Raw genomic sequence first — 22,001 nt, forward strand, 5'->3', positions numbered from 1 at the left:
TGTTCATTGTGTAAGAAAGTAAGCACGTATAAATGTTTTTTCATACTCTTGAATTCAAAACATATCTAATACCAAAAATCACAATGTCTTTATGAGGTAAAGGCACTTAATATTTCTAAGTTATGTTTTTTTAAAGCAGGTACAGGGAATCAGGTTGCATAGCTTTCAGTACTTACTGAGGTCATGAGTTCAGGAATTTCATTTGCTGTAGGGAAAACATAAAGCAAAACAAGAAGTTGTATCAGCTGCCATCTGAATAAAGTGGAATATTCTCTATATTTATAATTAAGAGTTCATGTTAATATCCTTATCTTCTATAAGACTGAATACCTGCTTTATCTATTTAGATAGTGGAAATACAGCCATTATTTTGTCTGCCATTTGATTATGATGGACTTTCATATTTTGATTGAATATCTACTATTTGGGATGCCACCAGATCTGGCAAATTCTTACTGAAAAAATGCCACACAGAGTCAACTACTTATTTAATTTTGTCCTTCAGTTTAATTTTAACGATACTCACAGTTCAATTAGCCAGATATGGTGGCATGCACCTATAGTCCCAGTTACTTGGAAGACTAAGGTGGGAGGATTGCTTGAGCCCAGGAGTTCAAGGCTACAGTGAGCTGTGACTGCACCACTGGACTGCAGCCTGGGCAATGGAGCAAGACTTTGTCTCTAAGAAAAAAATAAGAATTTAGGTAAAAAAGAAAAAGTAAAAATAAATAGTTCATATTACAATCTTTGCAAATAAAGACAATGAATAATTTTTTTCTACATTTTCATCTTAATGGTAAAGGCATCTCTTTATTTTTTATTTATTTATTTATTTATTTATTGAGACTGAGTTTCGCTGTTGTTACCCGGACTGGAGTGCAATGGCAAGATCTCGGCTCACCGCAACCTCTGCCTTCTGGGTTCAAGCAATTCTCCTGCCTCAGCCTCCCGAGTAGCTGGGACTACAGGGGCACACCACCATGCCCAGCTAATTTTTGTATTTTTTTAGTAGAGACGGGGTTTCACCTTGTTGACCAGGATGGTCTCGATCTGTTGACCTCGTGATCGACCCGCCTTGGCCTCCCAAAGTGCTGGGATTATAGGCGTGAGCCACCACGCCTGGCCTGTTTTTTTAATTTAACATCTTCCTCTAAATTTATGTTTCTAGACCTCTTTTTTTTTTTTTTTGAGATGGAGTCTCACTCTGTTGCCCAGGCTAGAGTGCAATGGCACAATCTTGGCTCAGTACAACCTCCGATTCCTAGGTTCAAGCGATTTTCCTGCCTCACACTCTCTAGCTGGAATTACAGGCAGATGTCATGACACCCAGCTAATTTTTGTATTTTTAGTAGAGATAGTGTTTCACCATGTTGGTCAGGCTGGTTTCGAACTCCTGACCTCAGGTGATCCACCTGCCTCAGCCTCCCAAAGTGCTGGGATTACAGGCATGAGCCACTATGCCTGACCTGTAGACCTCTTCTTTTATTCGTTTCAATTTTCCCTTCTGAAAGAGGACAAGAATAAAGAAAACTGCTTCATAATTGTCATTTTGGAATGAAACAGCTGAGCTGTTTTTATTACAGTGTATTTTGGAATTTACTCTATTAGAGTAAATTTATATAAATCAACAAATTGGTTTTTAATTACTCTCATAAGATGGTTGAATAGGCATCACCATATAAATTAATACAATGTTCCTGTGAATTTTTTCAAATATACTTGAATATAAGGTAAATACCTTGAAATAATGACACTCATTCTGTTTTTATTGTTGTTTTGATTTTGTTATTTTCTAGGTTCCATCTGTATTGCTTGCTCCAAGTCATCTAATGGCTCTTCTGACGCTTGGAATTAATTCTGCCATGGTCCTAGATTGCGGATATAGGGAAAGCCTAGTGTTACCCATATCTTTTTTGTGAGCCAGCCAACTTTGCAGTCTTTACTTTAACTAAAATAATTAGGCTAATTACAAATGATTGGTATTGTACTGAACTACTTTAGGTTACTATGTACAAATATGAATCCTGTGGAAAAAGTTCACAGTATTGTAAGGCTTAAGGTTACTTTTTGTAGAAGTTACCACTATCATTTGGTCCCAGGATATATTCCAGGAAAATACGTCATGAATATTATGTTCAGTTTTTAAAAGAAAAATCAGCAAATTAGGATGTGTCAAAGAAGTTGACTAGGATAGTCAAGTTCTAAGAAAAAAGTCAAACAGTAATTAGAGAAACTGAAATGAGAACATTCGATCCAGAAAAATTTAAAAACTTAATGGCAACATGAAATCAGCGTTCAAATAGCTGAAAAGCTCACTGTAGAAAAATGCATTCATTTTTACTTTTCTTTTTTTTTTTATTTTAATTTTTAATCTCCAGAGGCTATCATGAAGGCACTATGCCTTAGTGTTTACGAGGTTGGATCTTAGAATACACAATAAGTGCAGATCACAGCTATGCTTCTTACTACGTGGTCAAGTTGCTTAATCTCTTCAGGCCTCAGTTTCTTTATCTATAAATTGGGGATTATAATATTTCCATCTTATGGGAGAGTTGTGTTAGTTGAGTGAGATAATATATATAAAGTGTTTAGCATAGGATTTGGCAGCTAGTAATTTGCTCAGTACATGCTGTGGTTTTTTATCGTTGACCATAGGTAAGATAATTCTTAGCTGTCCCAAAATAGAATTACTGACTATATAAACTAGTACATTTATTTTCATTATAAATATTTAAGCAGAATATAGGTAAGTGAAATTGTCCTAATGGACATTGCTTCATTGAAAAGGATGGTGACATGCATGAATGTGAGACTCTTGCAATTTTGAGACCTACATGTATATTTATTAGAAAAAATATTCATGGAAGGAAATCAAGAATCATTAACTCCTAAGGAATTTAATCAAGCAGTAGTGTTTTTGAGTATAAAGTACTTTGTGTTTAATTCTTAAAACAACTGAGCAATGTAAGTATTAGTATTCTCATATAAATTAGAATATTGAGAGTTAGGTTGACCTCTCTTCATATAAACATGTAGCCAGGATATAACCCATGTTTGTTTCCAAAGCTGATGCTCTTACCAGTATACTTAGCAAACCCACAGTAAATATTACTTTCCTCTCAGCTCTGTCCTGTGGAAATATAATGTGGGCCATGTATGTAAAAATTTAAAGTGTTCTAGGCTGGGCACCATGGCTCACACATGTAATCCTAACACCTTGGGAGGCTGAGGTGGGAGGATCACTTGAGTCCAGGAGTTCGAGACCAGCCCAGCCAACTTGGCAAAACCCTATCTCTACTAAAAATACAAACATTAGCCAGGTGTGGTGGCACATGCCTGTAATCCCGACTACTTAGAAGGCTGAGGCACAAGAATCACTTGAACCTGGGAGCTGGAGGTTGCACTGAGCCAGGATTGCACCACTGCTTTCCAGCCTGGGCTATAGAGCGAGACCCTTTTCCAAATAAAAAAATAAATAAAAGTTTTCTAAGAGCCACATTTTAAAAGACACAAGAAAAAATGAAATTAATAGTATATTTAACCCACTGTATTCAAAATATTCCATTATTTAATCCATACAAAATTATAATGAAGTATTTTCGTGGATTTTTTTTTTTTTTTTTTTTTTTTTTTGAGATGGAGTTTTGCTCTTTTTACCCAGGCTGGAGTGCAATGGCACAATCTCGGCTCACTGCAACCTCCGCCTCCTGGGTTCAGGCAATTCTCCTGCCTCAGCCTCCTGAGTAGCTGGGATTACAGGCACGCGCCACCATGCCCAACTAATTTTTTGTATTTTTAGTAGAGATGGGGTTTCACCATGTTGACCAGGATGGTCTCGATCTCTTGACCACGTGATCCACCCGCCTCGGCCTCCCAAAGTGCAGGGATTACAGGCTTGAGCCACCGCGCCCGGCCTGGATATTTTTTATTCTATTAAAACCTTCTAAATTTGGTATGTAGTTTAGTCTTACAGCACATCTCAATTCAGACTTAACCATATTTCACGTGTTAAGTAGCTACATAGGACTAGTGGCTACTTTACCAGATGCCCCAGCTCTATCTGATGAATTGTGTGTGGTCATGTGCATATGTGTATTTTTATTCTGTTTTCTTTGATGAATAATATGAAAAAAAAAACCTCTTTGATTTTTCTGTAACTCTGTTAAAATAAGAAATAAAAATTTGTCACCAAAGCATATTTAAAACAATATTGCAGAAGGTGAGGAAAAAACCATTTTATCTCCAAAAATAGTAATATCCTTGACTACTGTATAGATATATGAAGGAGTCCCAGTTCTCAATTGTTGGGGAGCACTACCCCTAGGAGGAAAAGCTCTTCACAAGTAAGTTTCTTAGAATTTAGCATGCGCTTTTTAACTTGTACCACAAAAACAGTTGCTAATTTGTTTGTTGATCAGTGATCAATGGAGGGCTTGTAATATGGAAAGTGAATTTTATACATTCCATTCTCTTTTAGCTTTGAGTACATTCATCTTTTAAGAGGAAACCATTTTTGACGGGCATGGTGGCTCATGCCTATAATCCCAACACTTTGGGAGGCCAAGGCAGGCGGAACACAAGGTCAGGAGTTCAAGACCAGCCTGGCCAACATGGTGAAACCCCGTCTCTACTAAAAATATAAAAATTAGCTGAGTGTGGTGGCAGACATCTATAATCCGAGCTATTTGGGAGGCTGAGGCACGAGAAACACTTGAACCTGGGAGGTGGAGTTTGCAGTGAGCCAAGATCATGCCATTGCACTCCAGCCTGGGCAACAAGAGCAAAACTCCATCTTTAAATAAATAAATAACCATTTTTAAATTTTTGTGGGTACATAGTAGGTGTGTATATTTATGCAGTACACAGGCATGCAATGAGAAATAAGCACATCATGGAGAATGGGGTATCTGTCTCCTCAAACATTTGTCCTTTGATTTACAAACAATCTAGTTACACTCTTTACATTATTTTTAAATGTACAATTAAGTTATTGTCAATAGTAACCCTGTTGTCAAATAATAGGTCTTATTGTTTCTATTTTTTGTACCCATTAATCATCCTCACCTCCTTTTTATCCCTCCATTATCCTCCCGAGCCTCTGGTAGCCATCCTTCTATTCTCTATGTCCATGAGTTCCATTTTTTTTATATTTAGACCCCACAAATAAGTGAGAATATGTAATGTTTGCCTTTCTGTACCTGGCTTATTTCACTTAACATAATGATCTCCACTTCCATCAATCTTGTTGCAGATGACTGGATTTTATTTTTTTTTATTGCTGAATAGTACTCCATTTTGTTTATGTATCATGCTTTTGTTTTTTTGACATGAAGTCTCGCTCTGTCACCCAGGCTGGAGTGCAGTGGCGCAGTCTTGGCTCACTGTATTCTCTGCCTCCCAGCTTCAAGCAATTCTCTACCTCAGTGTCCTGAATACCTGGGATTACAGGCACTTGCCACCACACCCAGCTAATTTTTTTGTGTTTTTAGTAGAGATGGGTTTCACCATCTTGGCCAGGCTGGTCTTGAACTCCTGACCTCGTGACCCACCTGCCTCGGCCTCCCAAAGTGCTGGGGTTACAAGCATGAACCACCATGTCCGGCCTTTTTTTGTTTGTTTTTACTTTTTTAAAAAATTAAGCTCAGAGGTACAAGTGCAGGTTTATTACATAGGTAAACTTATGTCGAAGACCATTTTTTATTTAAATTGAAATGGAGTCTTGCTCTGTAGCCCAGACTGGAGTGCAGTGGCATGATCTTGGCTTCACTGCAACCTCCGCTTCCTGGGTTCAAGCAATTCTCCCACCTCGGCCTCCCGAGTAGCTGGGATTACAGGCGCATGCCACCACACCTGGATAACTTTTGTATTTTTAGTAGAGACAGGGTTTCATTCACCATGTTGGCCAGGCTTTTCTCTAGCTCCTGACCTCAGGTGATTGGCCCACCTCAGCTTCCTAGAGTGCTGGGATTATAGGCGTGAGCCACCATGCCCAGCAGGAAGACCATTTTTATTTAAATCATAATAATTGGGCCAGGTGTGGTGATGGGTGCCTGTAATCCCAGCTACTCGGGAGGCTAAGGCAGGAGAATCGCTTGAATCCAGGAGGTGGAGGTTACAGTGAACTGAGATTGCACCATTGCACTGCAGCCTGGGTGACAAAGTAAGACTCTGTCTCAAAATAATAATAATAATGATAATAAATCTATTATGAATAAGGATATCGGTTACAATGTTTTAATTCCAGTAACTTTTTGTTTTAATTTCAGAGAGCTGGAAACTCAACTGTTGGAACAATGTACTGTTGACACAAGTGCTGCTAAAGAACAGAGCCTTCCCTCAGTGATGGGTAAATTCATTTTAAGTTGTTTAGGAGTGGTTTACACTCTCTTTTTATTTCTTCAACTTATATTTTAGTCTTTGCTCCATTGCATGGTTATTCTCTTTTCTCCCCATGTCACTCTCATGGCACTACTTCAACTATAAGCTCATCATTGAACTTTTAATCACCAAATTCAACAGCTTGATTTTAGTCAGCTTTTCTAGAACCTTTGACATTGTGGATCATCATGTACTTTTGATATGCTTTATTCTTCTTGGCTTTCAGGATTCTTTTCCTTAGTGGTGGTCTGTTATTTCTCCACATATTCCTCTGGCTTCCTCTGCTCTTGCTTGCTCTACTGATACTCCACTAGCGATCTAGTGTTGGTTCCTTCTTTTTCTCTACTGGCTTTTTTTTGAGATGGAGTTTCGCTCTCATTACCCAGGCTGGAGCGCAATGGCACCATCTCGGCTCACTGCAACCTCCGCCTCCTGGGTTCAGGCAATTCTCCTGCCTCAGCCTCCTGAGTAGCTGGGGTTACAGGCACGCACCACCATGCCCAGCTAATTTTTTGTATTTTTAGTAGAGACGGGGTTTCACCATGTTGACCAGGATGGTCTCGATCTCTTGACCTCATGATCCACCCGCCTTGGCCTCCCAAAGTGCTGGGATTACAGGCGTGAGCCACCGCACCCAGCCTCTACTGGCTTTTTAAATGTGATCTCATCTACTCCCATGACTTCTACATCTGCATGCTGTTGATTCTCAAATGTCTCACTGGCCCTGATCCTCCTTCTGAACTTTATATTCATATTTCCAACTGATTATTGAGACTATGCATGCCTCCAGGCACCCCAAACTTAGATTTCCAAAAGTGAACACCTTATGTCTTTCCTCAAATACATTTCAATTATAAGATAAAGATAATAACATCTTCCTTGTCTCCCATTTTACAAAACTGGGAGTTATCATAGCCTTTCAATTCTTCCTCAGAAATCTCTTTCAGATCACATTATTTTAAAATCAAGCTCATTTCTTGCTTAGATTATTACAGAAATCTACTCTCTGGATGGATTCAGTCTGTTTCACTCTGTTGCCATGAATAACTTTGCACAAAATATTTTTATTTTTTTGAGACAGGGTCTCACTCTGTTGCCCAGACTGGAAGGCAGTGGTGTGATCTTGGCTCACCGCAGTCTCCACCTCCTGGGCTCAAGCCATCCTCCAAACTCAGCCTCCTGAGTAGCTGGGACTACAGGCATGAGTGACCACCTAGCTAATGTTTTCTTTTTTGGTATTTTTTGTAGAATGGGGTTTCGCCATGTCATCCAGGCTGGTCTCAAACTCCTGAGCTCAAGCAGTCTACCAGCCCCACCTCCCAAAATGCTGGGATTATAGCCTGAGCCACCCTGGCTGGCCAGTTTTTCACAAAATAAATATAACTACATTGCTCTTTTGCTTGAGAATTTTTGTAAGCTCCTACAAGTTAAAATCCAAATTATCTATTTGATATAAATGTTTCTTCAAAATCTGACTTTGCTCTACCTCTTATCCTTGGATCACTAAACTTTATCTATTGCTCCTTATTAAAGCTACAGTAAATTTCTTATAGTTGTCAACGGACTCTGAGTCCTAGCAGAGCTCTGTGCCTTAATTTATCCTATTTATTTCCCTGGGATGTTTTTCTTTGCCTAGTTGGGTTTTTATCCCTCTGGATGACTCAGCTGGAATGTCATCTTAAGGATGAAGCCTCCCTCATCTTCCCTAAGCAGAATAAATTGTTCCTCTCTGTTAAGCCCTCGGCAGTAATTCATCCCAGCACATATGACACATTCTTATTTGCCTGTTAATTTGCCTGTTTCCCAAGGAGACTTTGAGGATCCCTGTCTTATTTATTTTTCAATCTGTAGTACCTACTATAGTGCTGGGGCATTGAATATATGTTGGAAAGGCAGGTTTTCAGGACACGTAGACTTGCTTATGTTTTCCAGTTGTTCCTTATTGGTAGGTAAGATAATAGCATTTTTCATTCTGTAGATCCAATTATAGCTCTCAAGTTCCAGATTACATTGTTATGTCTTAGCATATTCTGGTGACAGGTAATTTATAAAAGGTCTTCAAATATAATAAATTCAGTATAGCATCCTAAGATGTTCTTTGTAAAGGCTTTTAAACCTAATATACTTCCATAAAATTATAAACAGCACATTCTTGGATATTCTTTTTCTAGTCAACCTTCTTGGACTGATTCTGAGTTTTCCCTTTAATACACCTCACAATCTGAGTCTGTGAAAGCCATGCTGTCCTTCAAAATTGTGGAATCAAATCATATCAATATTTGCTGAAGCAATAGGATGAGAAATGTAAACACAGCCAGGCGTGGTGGCTCACACCTGCAGTCCACCTGCAGGCTCACACCACACTTTGGAAGGCCAAAGCAGGTGGCTCATAAGGTCAGGAGATCGAGACCATCCTGGCCTACATCGTGAAACTCCATCTCTAACAAAAAGACAAAAATTAGCCAGGCATGGTGGCGTGCACCTGTAATCCCAGCTACTTGGGAGGCTGAGGCAGGAGAATTGCTTGAGCCCACGAGGTGGAGGTTGCAGTGAGCCAAGATCGAACCATTCTATTCCAGCCTGGGTGACAGAGGGAGACTCCATCTCAAAAAAAAAAAAAATGCAAACACATTTAAAATGTCTCTTTTCCTTCCAGGTTCTTAGCGAAGATTACATGCAAGTCTGCAATATACTTGAGTATCCTAAGTGAATTTTGAATGAGCCTCTTTCATTTAGTATTTAGAACTTAGTTTAAAAAGAATCCGCCATACTCAGTGGTTCACGCCTGTAATCCCAGCACTTTTGGATGCCGAGGTGGGTGGATCACCAGAAGTCAGGAGTTCGAGACTAGCTTGGCCAATGTGGTGAAACACTGTCTCTAATAAAAATGCAAAAATTAACTGAACAGCGTGGTGGTGGGCGCCTGTAATCCCAGTTACTCGGGAGGCTGAGGTAGGAGAATTGCTAGAACCCAGGAGACAGAGGTTGCAGTGAGCTGAGATCATGTCACTGCACTCCAGCCTGGGTGACAGAGCAAGACTTCGTCTTAAAAAAAAAAAAAAAAAGTAACTCAAAAAGACTAACCTAGGTACACTGATTGGAAAAATGTACAGTTTATATACTAACATTTTATGTTTCTTATTCTAACTCAAATTTAAATGATTTTTGGACCCAGAGTCAGTGAGTGCCTCTTGTTTCTATTCTAGTTTTTGTTTGTTTTGTTTTTGAGATGGAGTCTTGCTCTGTCTCCCAGGCTGGAGTCCTGTGGTGTGATCTTGGCTCACTAAACCTCCACCTCCTGGGTTCAAGCAATTCTTCTGCCTCAGCCTCCTGAGTAGCTGGGATTACAGGTGCACACCACCGTGCCTGGCTACTTTTTTGTATTTTTAGTAGAAATGGGATTTCACCATGTTAGTCAGACTGGTCTAGAACTCCTGATCTCAGGTGATCCACCCACCTCGGCCTCCCAAAGTGCTGGGATTAGAGGTGTGAGCCACCTCGCTCCACCTCTATTCTTTTCCCTGCAAAATTTAAATAGTTATGATTATTTGCTCTTTACGATTAAGGAGCTCCTTCCCAAAGTAACATCTACTCTTAGCTAAATTGAAGTCTTTATTTCCAGGCCTGCCTTACATTTGCCTAAAGAAAACAGTTTCTCATGTTAACAAATTTCTCTAACACATGTTAAAATTTATGTAAATGTTCCAAGAGAGAGCATTGAAGTTGTAGAATGCTGTGGTTTTAGCACTTATTTTTAAATTGTAGGTTCTTACAGTCAAGTTACATTTGTCTCATCTGTTTATAACCAGGATTAAATCTTCTGGCATATCTTTATCCTCTTGTTAAATTTGAACATTTAAAGATAGGAAATCGTAAAAAAAAAATTTATCATGTACTGGCCCCACAGGTAAAATAAAACTTTGAACGTTTATCTTTACTATGTCTATTTGTTTATTTATAAACCACGTATGTAGTATTGTTACTATTTTATGAAAGACAAAAGTAAGCATTTGGAAAGAATGAGACAATAAAAGTAAAATAATAAATAATTCTAAAGTAATACTAAAGGTAAAAATCTTTTGCAATATAATTAAATAGGCTTTTTGTTTTTGTAATTATGGCTTAACATTTTAATGGTGTGGTTTCTAAGTTTACCTGATTTTAATACTTAATTTTAATGGCTCTTAAAACTGAAAGTTATAGCTGACAACAAATTAGATCCAGGTGGAAGAAGGCCATAATTATGCTTATTAAATAAGAATGTATTTTTCAGCTATAGATTTCTATCATCCTGGATATCAATAATTTGTTCTTACAAATCAGTCAAAATATTTTTACATATTTTACAGTGCATCAGTGGGTTAGAAATTCTTTTCTTTTTCTTTTTTTTTTTTTTTTTGAGATGGAGTTTTGCTCTTGTTGCCCAGGCTGAAGTACAGTGGTGCAATCTCAGCTCACTGCAACCTCCACCTCCTGGGTTCAAGCAATTCTCCTGCCTCAGCCTCCCAAGTAGCTGAGATTACAGGCATGCATCACCATGCCTGGCTAATTTCGTATTTTTAGTAGAGACGGGGTTTCTCCATGTTGGTCAGGCTGGTCTGAAACTCCTGATCTCAGGTGATCCGCCTACCTCAGCCTCCCAAGGTGCTGGGATTACAGGCGTGAGCCACCGCACCTGGCCCCAAGATTAAAAGTTCTTAGTTTAGGGCCGGGCACGGTGGCTCAGGCCTGTAATCCTAGCACTTTGGGAGGCCAAGGTAGGTGGATCACCTGAGGTCAGGAGTTCAAGACCAGCCTGGCCATCATGGTGAAACCCATCTTACTAAAAAACAAAACAAAATAATTCTTAGTTTAGAGGCTGGGCGCAGTGGCTAACGTCTGTAATCCCAGCACTTTGGGAGGTTGAAGTGGGTGGATCATGAGTCAGAAGTTCAAGACCAGCCTGGCCAACATAGTGAAACCCTGTCTAGTAAAAATTAGCCAGGTGTGGTGGTGGGTGCCTGTAATCCCAGCTACTCTGGAGGCTGAGGCAGGAGAATCACTTGAACCCGAGAGGTGGAGGTTGCAGTAAGCCAAGATTGCACCACTGCACTCCAGCCAGGGCAACAGTGCAAGACTCTGTCTCAAAAAAAAAAAATTCTTAGTTTAGAAGACTTTAGATGAGAAAATTTTGTTTCTGAGACAGATTTTTGGCAACAAAATTATATAACAATGGTAACATATCCAAACATTCACTTTCCAAGGGCTCCCTATATTGCATGGAGATAGATATACTTGGTATCCTTATGAGAACTTTGAGTGAGCCTCTTTTATTTAGTATTTAGAACATAATTCAAAAAAGAATGAATAGGCAGTTTCTCACTCATTTTTAAATGTCACCTTTACCTCAAAGGACAAGATTAAAAGACTGTGGTTTTTTTTTTAAATATGTATTTGGTTAGCACATTACTGACAACTATTTATTATCACAGGAAAGATGAACTTGGAAACTTCAGTTTTTTGCTTCAGTTTCCATGCTTTGTCTTGGCTTTGAATATTTCTTCCCTTAAAGCAAACTTAATTTTTTTGTTAGACTTTTTGAGAAAACATAGTAGTTGTGTTTTAAAATTTTTTTAATTGAAAAATAGAAATGTGAAAGCAATTTAATAGACTGTTTTTGATTGTTAATAAAGTTTTATAATTCTAAATATTTATTTTAGGTTCAGTTCCAGAAGGTATCTTAGAGGACATTAAAGGTAAACTATGTTCTAATTTTTGTTCCTTTCATCCTTAAGTGTTATTTTGGAGGGCATATGCTACTAAACATTTACAAAGATAGAAAATATATTTGTAATATAATATCCTAAAAGAATTTAATATTTGGGCTATGGGACACTCTAAGTAAAAATTCTTTTTTCACACTTAGGGAAGCTGTGACATAGTCATGATGTGTTACTGAAGCAGCTTCTCAATTATATACAGAGTCAGGGAACTAGTACTTTGCGCAATGTGAAAAAACAGTTAAATTGCTTAAGAAAGCCACTGGTTTGATGTATAGTCTTTAAATAATTTTATTAAAAAATTCTGGAATTGTGACAAAAGTACTACACAGTACATTGGATTCACCTAAGTGAGATTGATTGCTTCTACTTTGCTAGAGTGAATTTTTATGATAATGTTCAAATTGGTTTTCTGGTATTTTTATTCACTAAAAGAAAATACATTTAAAATATAATCTTCAATACTTGGCATGTCATTAATGTTAACAATTTAGGATGTTTAATAGATAGACAGTAATGAATTTTAGAGTTAAATGAGACCGAGATAATCTAATACAGTTGGGGCTCTGAAATGTTAAATTATTTGTTCAGTGTCACACGTAGGTAGGGTTAGAGCTAGGACTACAAAATAGATCTTGCTTTCCATTATATTACCTAATATCTTTTATGTGTTTTAATTACCTAAAATCTTTTCAATTGTTATAGAATTTCAAGCATGTGTAATGCTTATTACAGTAGCTCAAATAATACAGAAATATCTCAGGTAAAATGGTTTTCTTTCCTCTCTTCCATTTCTATCCTCCATGATATAACAATTGTTGACCATGTGGAGTGTTACCTTTTCATATGACCTCTAACCTGTGAAAATATGCTTAACTCTTCAATTAGTCAGGGAGACATCACATCAGATTGGCAAAAATTTGAAAGATATCTGGTATTAGTGAGATTGTAGGAAAACAAATGTTTATTGCTATTAGTAAGGGTTGCAAACTAACCTTTTTGGAAAGCAATCTGGCATATTTATTAAAATTCAAAGTGTGCATCCCTTCTAAAAAGGGAATATTGCATGAAGTTTGGTAACTTCATTATGAGGAATGTCATGTAGCTGTTGACGAGCTAGAGTATTGATTTGGAAGAAGGTCTGTAATGTTAAGGAAGAAAGCATATTGCTGAAGGTATATACAGTGGAAACCCTTTCTGATAAAAACAAACATGCAGGCTGGGTGTGGTGGCTTGCCCCTGTAATCCCGGCATTTTGGAAGGTCAAAGTAGGTGAATCACTTGAGCCCAGGAGTACAAGACCAGCCTGGACAACGTGGCAAAACCCTGTCTCTACAAAAAATACAAAAATTAGCCAGGTGTGGTGGTACAGACCTATAGTCCCAACTGTTTAAAGGGGCTGAGGTGGGAGGATCACTTGAGCCCGCATTCTCCCAGTGGAGGCTTCAGTGAGCTGAGATCAGACCACTGCACTCTAGCCTGGGTGACAAAGCAAGACTGTCTCAAAAGAAAACAAAAACGAAAACTAATATGAAGCATACACACATTGATTGTATTGTGTCATCTTGAACCCTGGAGGCAGAGGTTGCAGTATGATTGTATTGTGTCATCTTGAACCCCGGAGGCAGAGGTTGCAGTAAACCAAGATCTCGCCATTGTACTCCAGCCTGGGTGACAGAGCGAGACTCTGTAAAAAAATAAATAAATTACAAAAAATTAGCCAGGCATGGTGGTGTACCACCAAATCAATCAGTCTACACAAAATTGGCCAGGCATGATGGTGCACCACCTGTAGTCCCAGCTACTTGGGAGGCTGAGGTGGGAGGATCACCTGAATGTGGGAGGCAAAGGTTGCAGTAAGCTGAGGGTGCGCCACTGCACTTCAGCCTGTGTGAGGGAGTCTTGACTCCATCTCAAATTTAATAAAAAAAATATCTCAAAGCTAGGTATTGACTTTGCTTAAATTTAAGTCACAAGAACTTGAATAAAATATAAAATATATAAGTAGCTTTAGCGCCTAGATCACTGTCTAGCATAGTAACATGAATTGTCAACACGTGTTTTGAATTAGTGACTGAAATTCACTACATAATGTATTTTTAAAAGAATTGTATGTAATAGATGTATATCATGTATCTATGCATTATATCATATTATACATATTTCTTTTCGTAATATATATAGCTAACATGCTTTACAAGTAATACAACCAAGTTGTCAGATTTCTTGCATTTAACATCAACTTTGTCTCTACTTGGAAAAAAGTATTTATTCTTTATCTCAAAATACTTTTAAGCAACTTATAAAAGGTACTTTGCAACAGAAAGAATTTTTTAAACTTTTCAAAATGCAGAAAGTAAAGTGATATAGTAGAAAGAAACTGGTAGTGTTGGGGTATGCTAACAAGGAACAATCATGACAAAAAGCCCAAAATTAAGGAGTGTTACATTGCAACTAAGAGCAAAATTCGGCATTGTACCAGCCAGGTGCGGTAGCTTACGCCTGTAATCCCAGCACTTTGGGAAGCCAAGACAGGTGTATCACTTGAGGTCACAGTTCAAGACCAACCCGGCCAACATGATGAAACCCCATCTCTACTAAAAATACAAAAATTAGCCAGGTATGGTGGCAAACACCTGTAATCCCAGCTACTTGGGTGGCTGAGGTATGAGAATCGCATGAACCGGGGAAGCAGAAGTTACAGTGAGCCAAGATTGCGCCACTGCACATCAGCCTAGGCGACAGAGTAAGACTCTGTAAAAAAAAAAAAAAAAAAGGCATTGTGTTCTGACCAACCAAGATTTTTATTAATTTTATTTCTCTTTTTTCCAATTTCTTTTTGGTAACATCTTTTCACAACAAGATTCTTTAAAAAGAATCAGAGAGATGAGGAGAAAGAAAATCTGGTTTAAAGAAATATGCTATTCAGTAAGAATAGCTACATTTTTATGATGCTAACATTAATTTTTATTGTAGTTCTCCTTATACAAGAAATATAACAGTTTCCTCATAGGTTTTTTTTTAATGAGGTTTTATACAAGATGAATATACGACATGTCTTACGATACCTCAGTCAATGAAAACTTTCTTTTTATGAATAAATTATTGTTAGCTAGCTAAAGATAGGAATAGTTTATAAAATCCAAAGGAATAGATGATTAGCATTGTGTATTCAAATAGAATTGTTTTAACTGGGTTGTAGGTTCACTCTGTTCAATTATAATCAACTAGCCATAACAAGGTCTCCTTTTCTTCCTTTAGTGCGTACTTGCTTTGTAAGTGATCTGAAGCGAGGACTAAAAATCCAAGCAGCTAAATTTAATATTGATGGGAATAATGAGGTAAGTTAAAAAATAATGCAACTTTTTACAAAGTTTACAACATGTGTGGACTTATGTTTATGATATTTATATTTCAGCGTCCCTCACCACCCCCAAATATTGACTATCCATTAGATGGAGAGAAGATTTTACATGTCCTTGGATCAATCAGGTTAGATCTTAATTTTTATGGGCAAAGTAGTAAACTAAAATAAACTTTTAGCTTTTAAAGATATTTGCATGAGCCTTTATTTCACCATTGCCAATTTAACAGTTAAGTATTTTTTGTTAAGCCTCATTATTCATAATTCATTTTATTCAGCTTTTTTTTTTTGAGACAGGGTCTCACTCTGTTGCCCAGGCTGGAGTGCAAGGGCACCATCTTGGGTCACTGTAACCTCCGTCTCCTGGGTTCAAGCAGTTTTCCTGCCTCAGCCTCCCAAGTAGCTGGGATTACTGGTGTCTGCCACCACGCTGGCTAATTTTTGTATTTTTTTAGTAGAGGCGGGGTTTCACCATGTTGACCAAGCTGGTCTCGAACTCCTGACCTTGGATGATCTGCCTGCCTTGGCCTCCAAAAGTGTTGAGATTACAGGCATGAGCCACCGAACCCAGCCTATTCAGCTTTTAAATTAAAAAAAAAAAATTCTCTTCTATTTATCAGTGTAATTGAGAATTATTTCAGTTAATGAAACTAACCATTCTTTGAAGTGGAACAAGAAGTATGATACTTTAAAACAGGGATTAGCAAAATATTTCAGTAAAGGACCAGATAGTAAATAGCTTAGGCTTTATGGTTCCATATGATTTCTGTTGCAACCACTCTACTCTACAGTTGGAATACAAAATTAGCCATAGATAATATGTAAATGAGTGAGCATGACTGTGTTCCAGTAAAACTTTATTTGCAAAAAACAGGTGGTGGCTGGATTTTATTCTCAGGCCGTGGTTTGCTGACTCCTGCTTTAAAACTTTTTGTTAGAAAGAATGCATTATTCCATATAGACTCAGTCTTTATGACTTAGTAGTTGACTTTTATTATGCATTTGATTATTCTGTCTGATGACCCAATATAAGTTGTTGTTAAGGACTTACATAATCATATTAGTAACGACGTTTGTTTATAACCCAACTTTATAAAATTTGTATTATAAAAGTTTCCTTGTAAAATATAAGGTCAGAAGAAGCACAGAAATAATTATTATGTAACATATTAAATATCCTATTAGGTTTTGAGTTAATTAATATAGAGGTTGACGTATTAAAAGAATGAACATAAACATACAGAAGTTAAAGACAACGGTAGGACAGGGTAGCAAAAGAGTCAGAATGTAGTACTCTTTGCTAGCTAATTTTTATATCAATTTCTTATTTAAGTTGTATTTATTAAATTATTTTTAAAATTTTTCTCCTGATTGTGTATTGGATCATAGTATAAGAGAAGACGATAACTATTTAAGGAACTACAGAGGGCAAGCATGATAATTCACACTTGTAATCCCAGCACTTTGGGAGGCGGAGGTGGGAGGGTATCTTGAGCCCAAAAGTTCAGGACCAGCTTGGTCAACATATTGAGACCCTGTCTCTACAAGAAAAAAAAATTTTTTTTAAGTAGCCAGGTATGGTGGTACACACCTGTAGTCCTAGCTCTTCAGGAAGCTGAGTTGGGAGTATTACTTGAGCCCAGGAGTTGGAGGTTACAGTGATCTCTGATTATGCCGCTGTACTTCAGCCTGGGCAACAGAGTAAGACCCCCATCTCTTTTGTTTTTTTATTTAAAAAAAAATTTTTTTTTTGAGACAGAGTTTCGCTCTGGTGGGTTACCCAGGCTGGAGTGCAATGGCATGATCTCAGCTCACCGCAACCTCTGCCTCCTGGGTTCAGGCAATTCTCTTGCCTCAGCCTCCTGAGTAGCTGGGATTACAGGCACACGCCACCATGCCCAGCTAATTTTTTGTATTTTTAGTAGAGACGGGGTTTCACCATGTTGACCAGGATGGTCTCGATCTGTTGACCTCGTGATCCACCCGCCTCGGCCTCCCAAAGTGCTGGGATTACAGGCTTGAGCCACCGTGCCTGGCCTAAAAAAAATTTTTTTTAAGAGATGGAGTCTCACTCTGTTGCCAAGTTGGTCTCAAACTCCACTCAAGCAGTCCTCCCGCCTTGCCCTCCCAAAGTGTTGGGATTACAGGCATGAGCCACCGCGACCAACTCCCCATCTCTATTTTCTTTAATAAAAGGAAATTCAATGAACGTGAAATTTTTGGTTTCAAAGTAATAGAAAAATATATTGTGAATAAAGGAAGCCACTATGTCTCACATTCCAAACCCAACTAATTTAGGTTTGCTAACATGTTTTTTCTACCAAAAGATCTAGTTCCAATGAACCCTTCTAATTAGACACAATACTGACCAGTAGTTGGTTGGTAAATCAAGACAAGGCCTATTTAAAATAAAGGGCCAGCGAGGCGAAGTGGTTCACGCCTGTAGTCCCAGCACTTTGGGTGACCAAGGCAGGCAGATCACTTGAGGTCAAGAGTTCGAGACCAGCCTGACCAACATAGAGAAACCCCGACTCTACTAAAATACAAAATTAGCCGGTGTGGTGGCTTATGCCTGTAATCCCAGCTACTTGGGAGGCTAAGGCAGGAGAATTGCTTGAACCTGGGAGGTGGAGGTTGCATTGAGCCTAGATCGTGCCATTACATTCCAGCCTGGGTATCAAGAGCAGAACTCCATCTCAAAAATAAATAAATAGGGACCATTATAAAAAAATTATATACTAAACATTTTATTTTAACTTAAAATTTGTGTGTATTTATAACTTTTTTCTAAGACCTTTTCTTTGAGGCTAAGTCTGCTTATAGAGTTCTGAGTTAAAATTATATAAACCCGTAATTCATAATTTATGATTTCCAGCTTTTTTTAAAATAAGTACAGTGAGAGCTTGAAGTTACTAGGAATCATTCTTGGTACAGAATCCATCTAGTTGGCCAGGCATGTTGGCTCATGCCTGTAATTCTTGCACTTTGGAAGATCGAGGCGGGCAGATCACTTGAGGTCAGGAGTTCAAGACCAGCCTGGTCAACATGGTGAATCCCTGTCTCTACTAGAAGTAATAATTTTAAAAAACAGAATCCATCTAGTTATTTTCTTCTTGACTTTTACAGTTGTGTCACCTATATTACAAATATTTTTAATAATTATCTTGTCTTTCCAAAGCTTTCAACATAGTTTTTATAGAAAGAACAACTTGTGGCTGGGCGCGGTGGCTCACGCCTGTAATCCCAGCACTTTGGGAGGCCAAGGTGGGTGGGTCACGAGGTCAAGAGATCGAGGCCTTCCTGGTCAACAAGGTGAAACCCCGTCTCTACTAAAAATACAAAAGTTAGCTGGGCATGGTGACGCGCACCTGTAGTCCCAGCTACTCAGGAGGCTGAGGCAAGAGAATTGCTTGAATCCAGGAGGCGGAGGTTGCGGTGAGCCAAGATCGCACCATTGCACTCCAGCCTGGGTAACAAGAGCGAAACTCAGTCTCAAAAAAAAAAAAAAAAGAAAGAACAACTTGTTTTCTACTGTAATATTTCATTAGTTAAGTAATAATTGTTATATGATTTTAATATCAAGTCAGCAGACAAAAGATTCGGAACAAGAAGAGTGACTTTTTGTAAATATGCAACTTAACTGGTGGAAGAAGTCTGCAAGGCATAGAGTGGCAAGCGGCTGACCAGCGATGCCCATTCAGCATACTGCAGGCCTCAGTATACGTTAGTGGTGAAGTGAAAAGAATTAGCTGGTAGATTGAGACTTATGAAGAGAATTTTGGTTTTGAAAAGGATTTTTTAAAGCTTCAAAATAGTTATGCATAATATCCCAATTTTATTAAAAAACAGAGTTTATACCTGCATATGTATAGTTAATTTTGTAATGCATTGGTTAGAATTTGGTTTGGCCACAGTTATACAAACCTGAACATAGTGGCTTCAACAAGTTAGAAGTTTGTCTCTTGTTTAAAAGAAATCCAAGGTTGTGTGTGGGGGCTCACGCCTATAATCCCAGCACTTAGGGATGCCAAGGTTGTTGGATCGCTTGAGCCCAGATGCAGTGGTTACAGTGAGCCAAGATTGTACCATTGCACTCCAGCTTGAGCAACAGGACAAGATACTATTTCAGAAAGTTAAAAATTAAAAGAAAAGAAGTTGAGAGGTAGATCATCCAGGGATGATATTATCGTCTCATATTAGAGACCCAAACATCTTTCCATCTATCATCTCTGGGATGTAGCCCTTGTCCTTGAGGTCCAGGATGGCTGCTCGAGTTGTAGCTACCATGTCTTTGTTTCAAGCAAGTAGTGCTAAGAAGGGAAGGAAGAAAGTGCTTAACTCTTAATTAAAAATCCAACATAGGCCGGGTTTGGTGGCTCATGCCTGTAATCCCAACACTTTGGGTAGTCGAGGCAGGCCAGGAATTTGAGACCAGCCAGGCCAACATGGCAAAACCCTGTCTCTACTGAAAATATACAAAAAATTAGCTGGATATGGTTGCGCAGGCTTGTAATCCCAGCTACTTGGGAGCCTGAGACATGAGAATAGCTTGAACCTGGGAGGCTAATCTGAGATCAAGATACTGCACAGAGTGAGACAATTGTCTCAAAAAGAAAAAAAAAAAAAGCCCCACATATTACTTCTGTCTTGATCTCATTGTCTGATATGTAACTACATCTAGTTGCAAGAGAAACTGGTTTTTTGTTTGTTTTTTGCTTTTTTAAGAGACGAGGTCTCACTATGCTGCTCAGGCTGGTCTCAAACTCCTGGACTCAAGCCATTTCCCTGCACTGCCCCTAGCCTCCTAAAATGCTGAGATTATAGGCATGAGCCATTGCACCTGGCCAGAGGCTAGTAAATTATAGTGTTTTAACTAGTGGGATGAGGTGAGGGGCACAATATATCTGGCTTTAAAATGGAGTTTTATCTTTCTTTATTTTCAAATAATACAGATTAACAGGCAGTTACAAAAGATAATACAGAGGGATCCCATATACCCTTTCAGTTTCTTCCAATGGTTAAACACCTTATATAACTATAATATGATATCAAAACTAGTAAATTGACATAAAGTATATGTAAGTTCTGTGTTATTTTATCATGTGTAGATAAAATACAACTACAACAATGGAGATAACTATTGCCAGACACAGAAAGAAAAATACTGCTTGATCTCACTTGTATATGTGGAATCTAAAAAAAAGTCAAGTATCTAAAAAACAGAAAGTAAAACCATGGTTGTTAGGAGTTGAGAGGGGAAGGAAATGAGGAGAGAGTCAAAGGACACAAACGTGCAGTTATGAGTGATGAATAAGCCTAGAGATCTAATGTACGGCATGAGGATTCTAGTTAGTAACACTGTATTCTATACTGAAAATTTACTAAGAATAGATTTTGGGTGCCCTTACTACCCCCCCAAAAAAAGTAACTGTGGAAGGTGTTGGAAGGTTAATTAGCTTGAATGTAGTAATTACTTCACTATGCATGTGTATGTGTTTATATACGCCACACACATAGATATATACACACATACACACCACAAGTCTATATACATCATGTTGTATACATAAACATCATATTGTATAACAAATATAATTTTTTTAAAGATATAGAACTCTTTCATCACCACAAAGATCTTCCTCATGCTATCAAAAAGTAATGAGTGATTTTAATTTGAGAGTTAACTGGAAAATGGATGTTTTATTAGGGAACTGGTGATCTTTGTCTTGTATTTAAAAAACAAAGAAATGGGGTGGTTGCTTATAAACCTCTTGTATCACTAGCTAATCTGTTGAATCTTACTTTTACAGAATACTGTTTCTTTTCTCTTATTAGGTTTGGGGAGTTATAATTGGACACAAATGTAAACCTATACATAATAATAGTAACAGCTAATAACTTAGAGAATGCCTCCTATATGCCAGACCCTGTTCTGTTACCTCATTGCATCTTCACCTCAACCCCTGTGAGGCAGGCATTGTTATCCTCCCCATTTACAAGGGAGAGCACCTTGTATTTTAATAATTATTCTGTGGTAATGTAGTATTGGTACTTAAAAATATACTATGTAAATGGAAATAATGTTATATTCTGTGTCATACTGTAATATGTGACACCAATAAAATACTCTCTTTTTCAAATCCCATTAGAGATTCGGTTGTGGAAATTCTTTTTGAACAAGATAATGAAGAGAAATCAGTTGCTACTTTAATATTGGATTCCCTTATACAGGTATTTTATCTTGTCAAATAATTCCCTTTATTATTACAGTCCTTTAAAGAAAAAATTTAAATGTTATTTTAGGCAACTAGCAATCCTTGTCATATATTATTTTTAAGAACAAAGAAATTTGGGGGCTGGGTGTTTGTTTTTAAATACCTTGTGTCAGCAACTAATCTGCTTGTTGAATTTTATTAACTTTTACCGAATATGGTTCCCTCTTTTAACTTTTTAAACTTTTATTTTAAAATTTTATAGTTAATAAGTTTTACTTTGGCACT

General features: G+C 37.9%; 1 protein-coding gene across 2 annotated transcripts in view; it reads left to right on the forward strand.

Moving 5' to 3' along the window:
• Positions 1-22,001, forward strand: part of ACTR10 (actin related protein 10) — a 36,033-nt gene that overhangs the window by 10,553 nt on the left and 3,479 nt on the right. For both annotated transcript variants that reach the window (XM_035260628.3, XM_009006089.5), the window contains exons 5-11: positions 1,797-1,904; positions 4,276-4,343; positions 6,267-6,346; positions 12,078-12,113; positions 15,399-15,478; positions 15,556-15,629; positions 21,651-21,732. In XM_035260628.3, the coding sequence (XP_035116519.1) occupies positions 1,797-1,904; positions 4,276-4,343; positions 6,267-6,346; positions 12,078-12,113; positions 15,399-15,478; positions 15,556-15,629; positions 21,651-21,732 (528 nt within the window). The remainder of the gene's footprint in view (positions 1-1,796; positions 1,905-4,275; positions 4,344-6,266; positions 6,347-12,077; positions 12,114-15,398; positions 15,479-15,555; positions 15,630-21,650; positions 21,733-22,001) is intronic.

The sequence above is a fragment of the Callithrix jacchus genome, chromosome 8, assembly GCF_049354715.1.
Source record: "Callithrix jacchus isolate 240 chromosome 8, calJac240_pri, whole genome shotgun sequence".
In the NCBI taxonomy this organism is placed as follows: domain Eukaryota; kingdom Metazoa; phylum Chordata; class Mammalia; order Primates; family Cebidae; genus Callithrix; species Callithrix jacchus.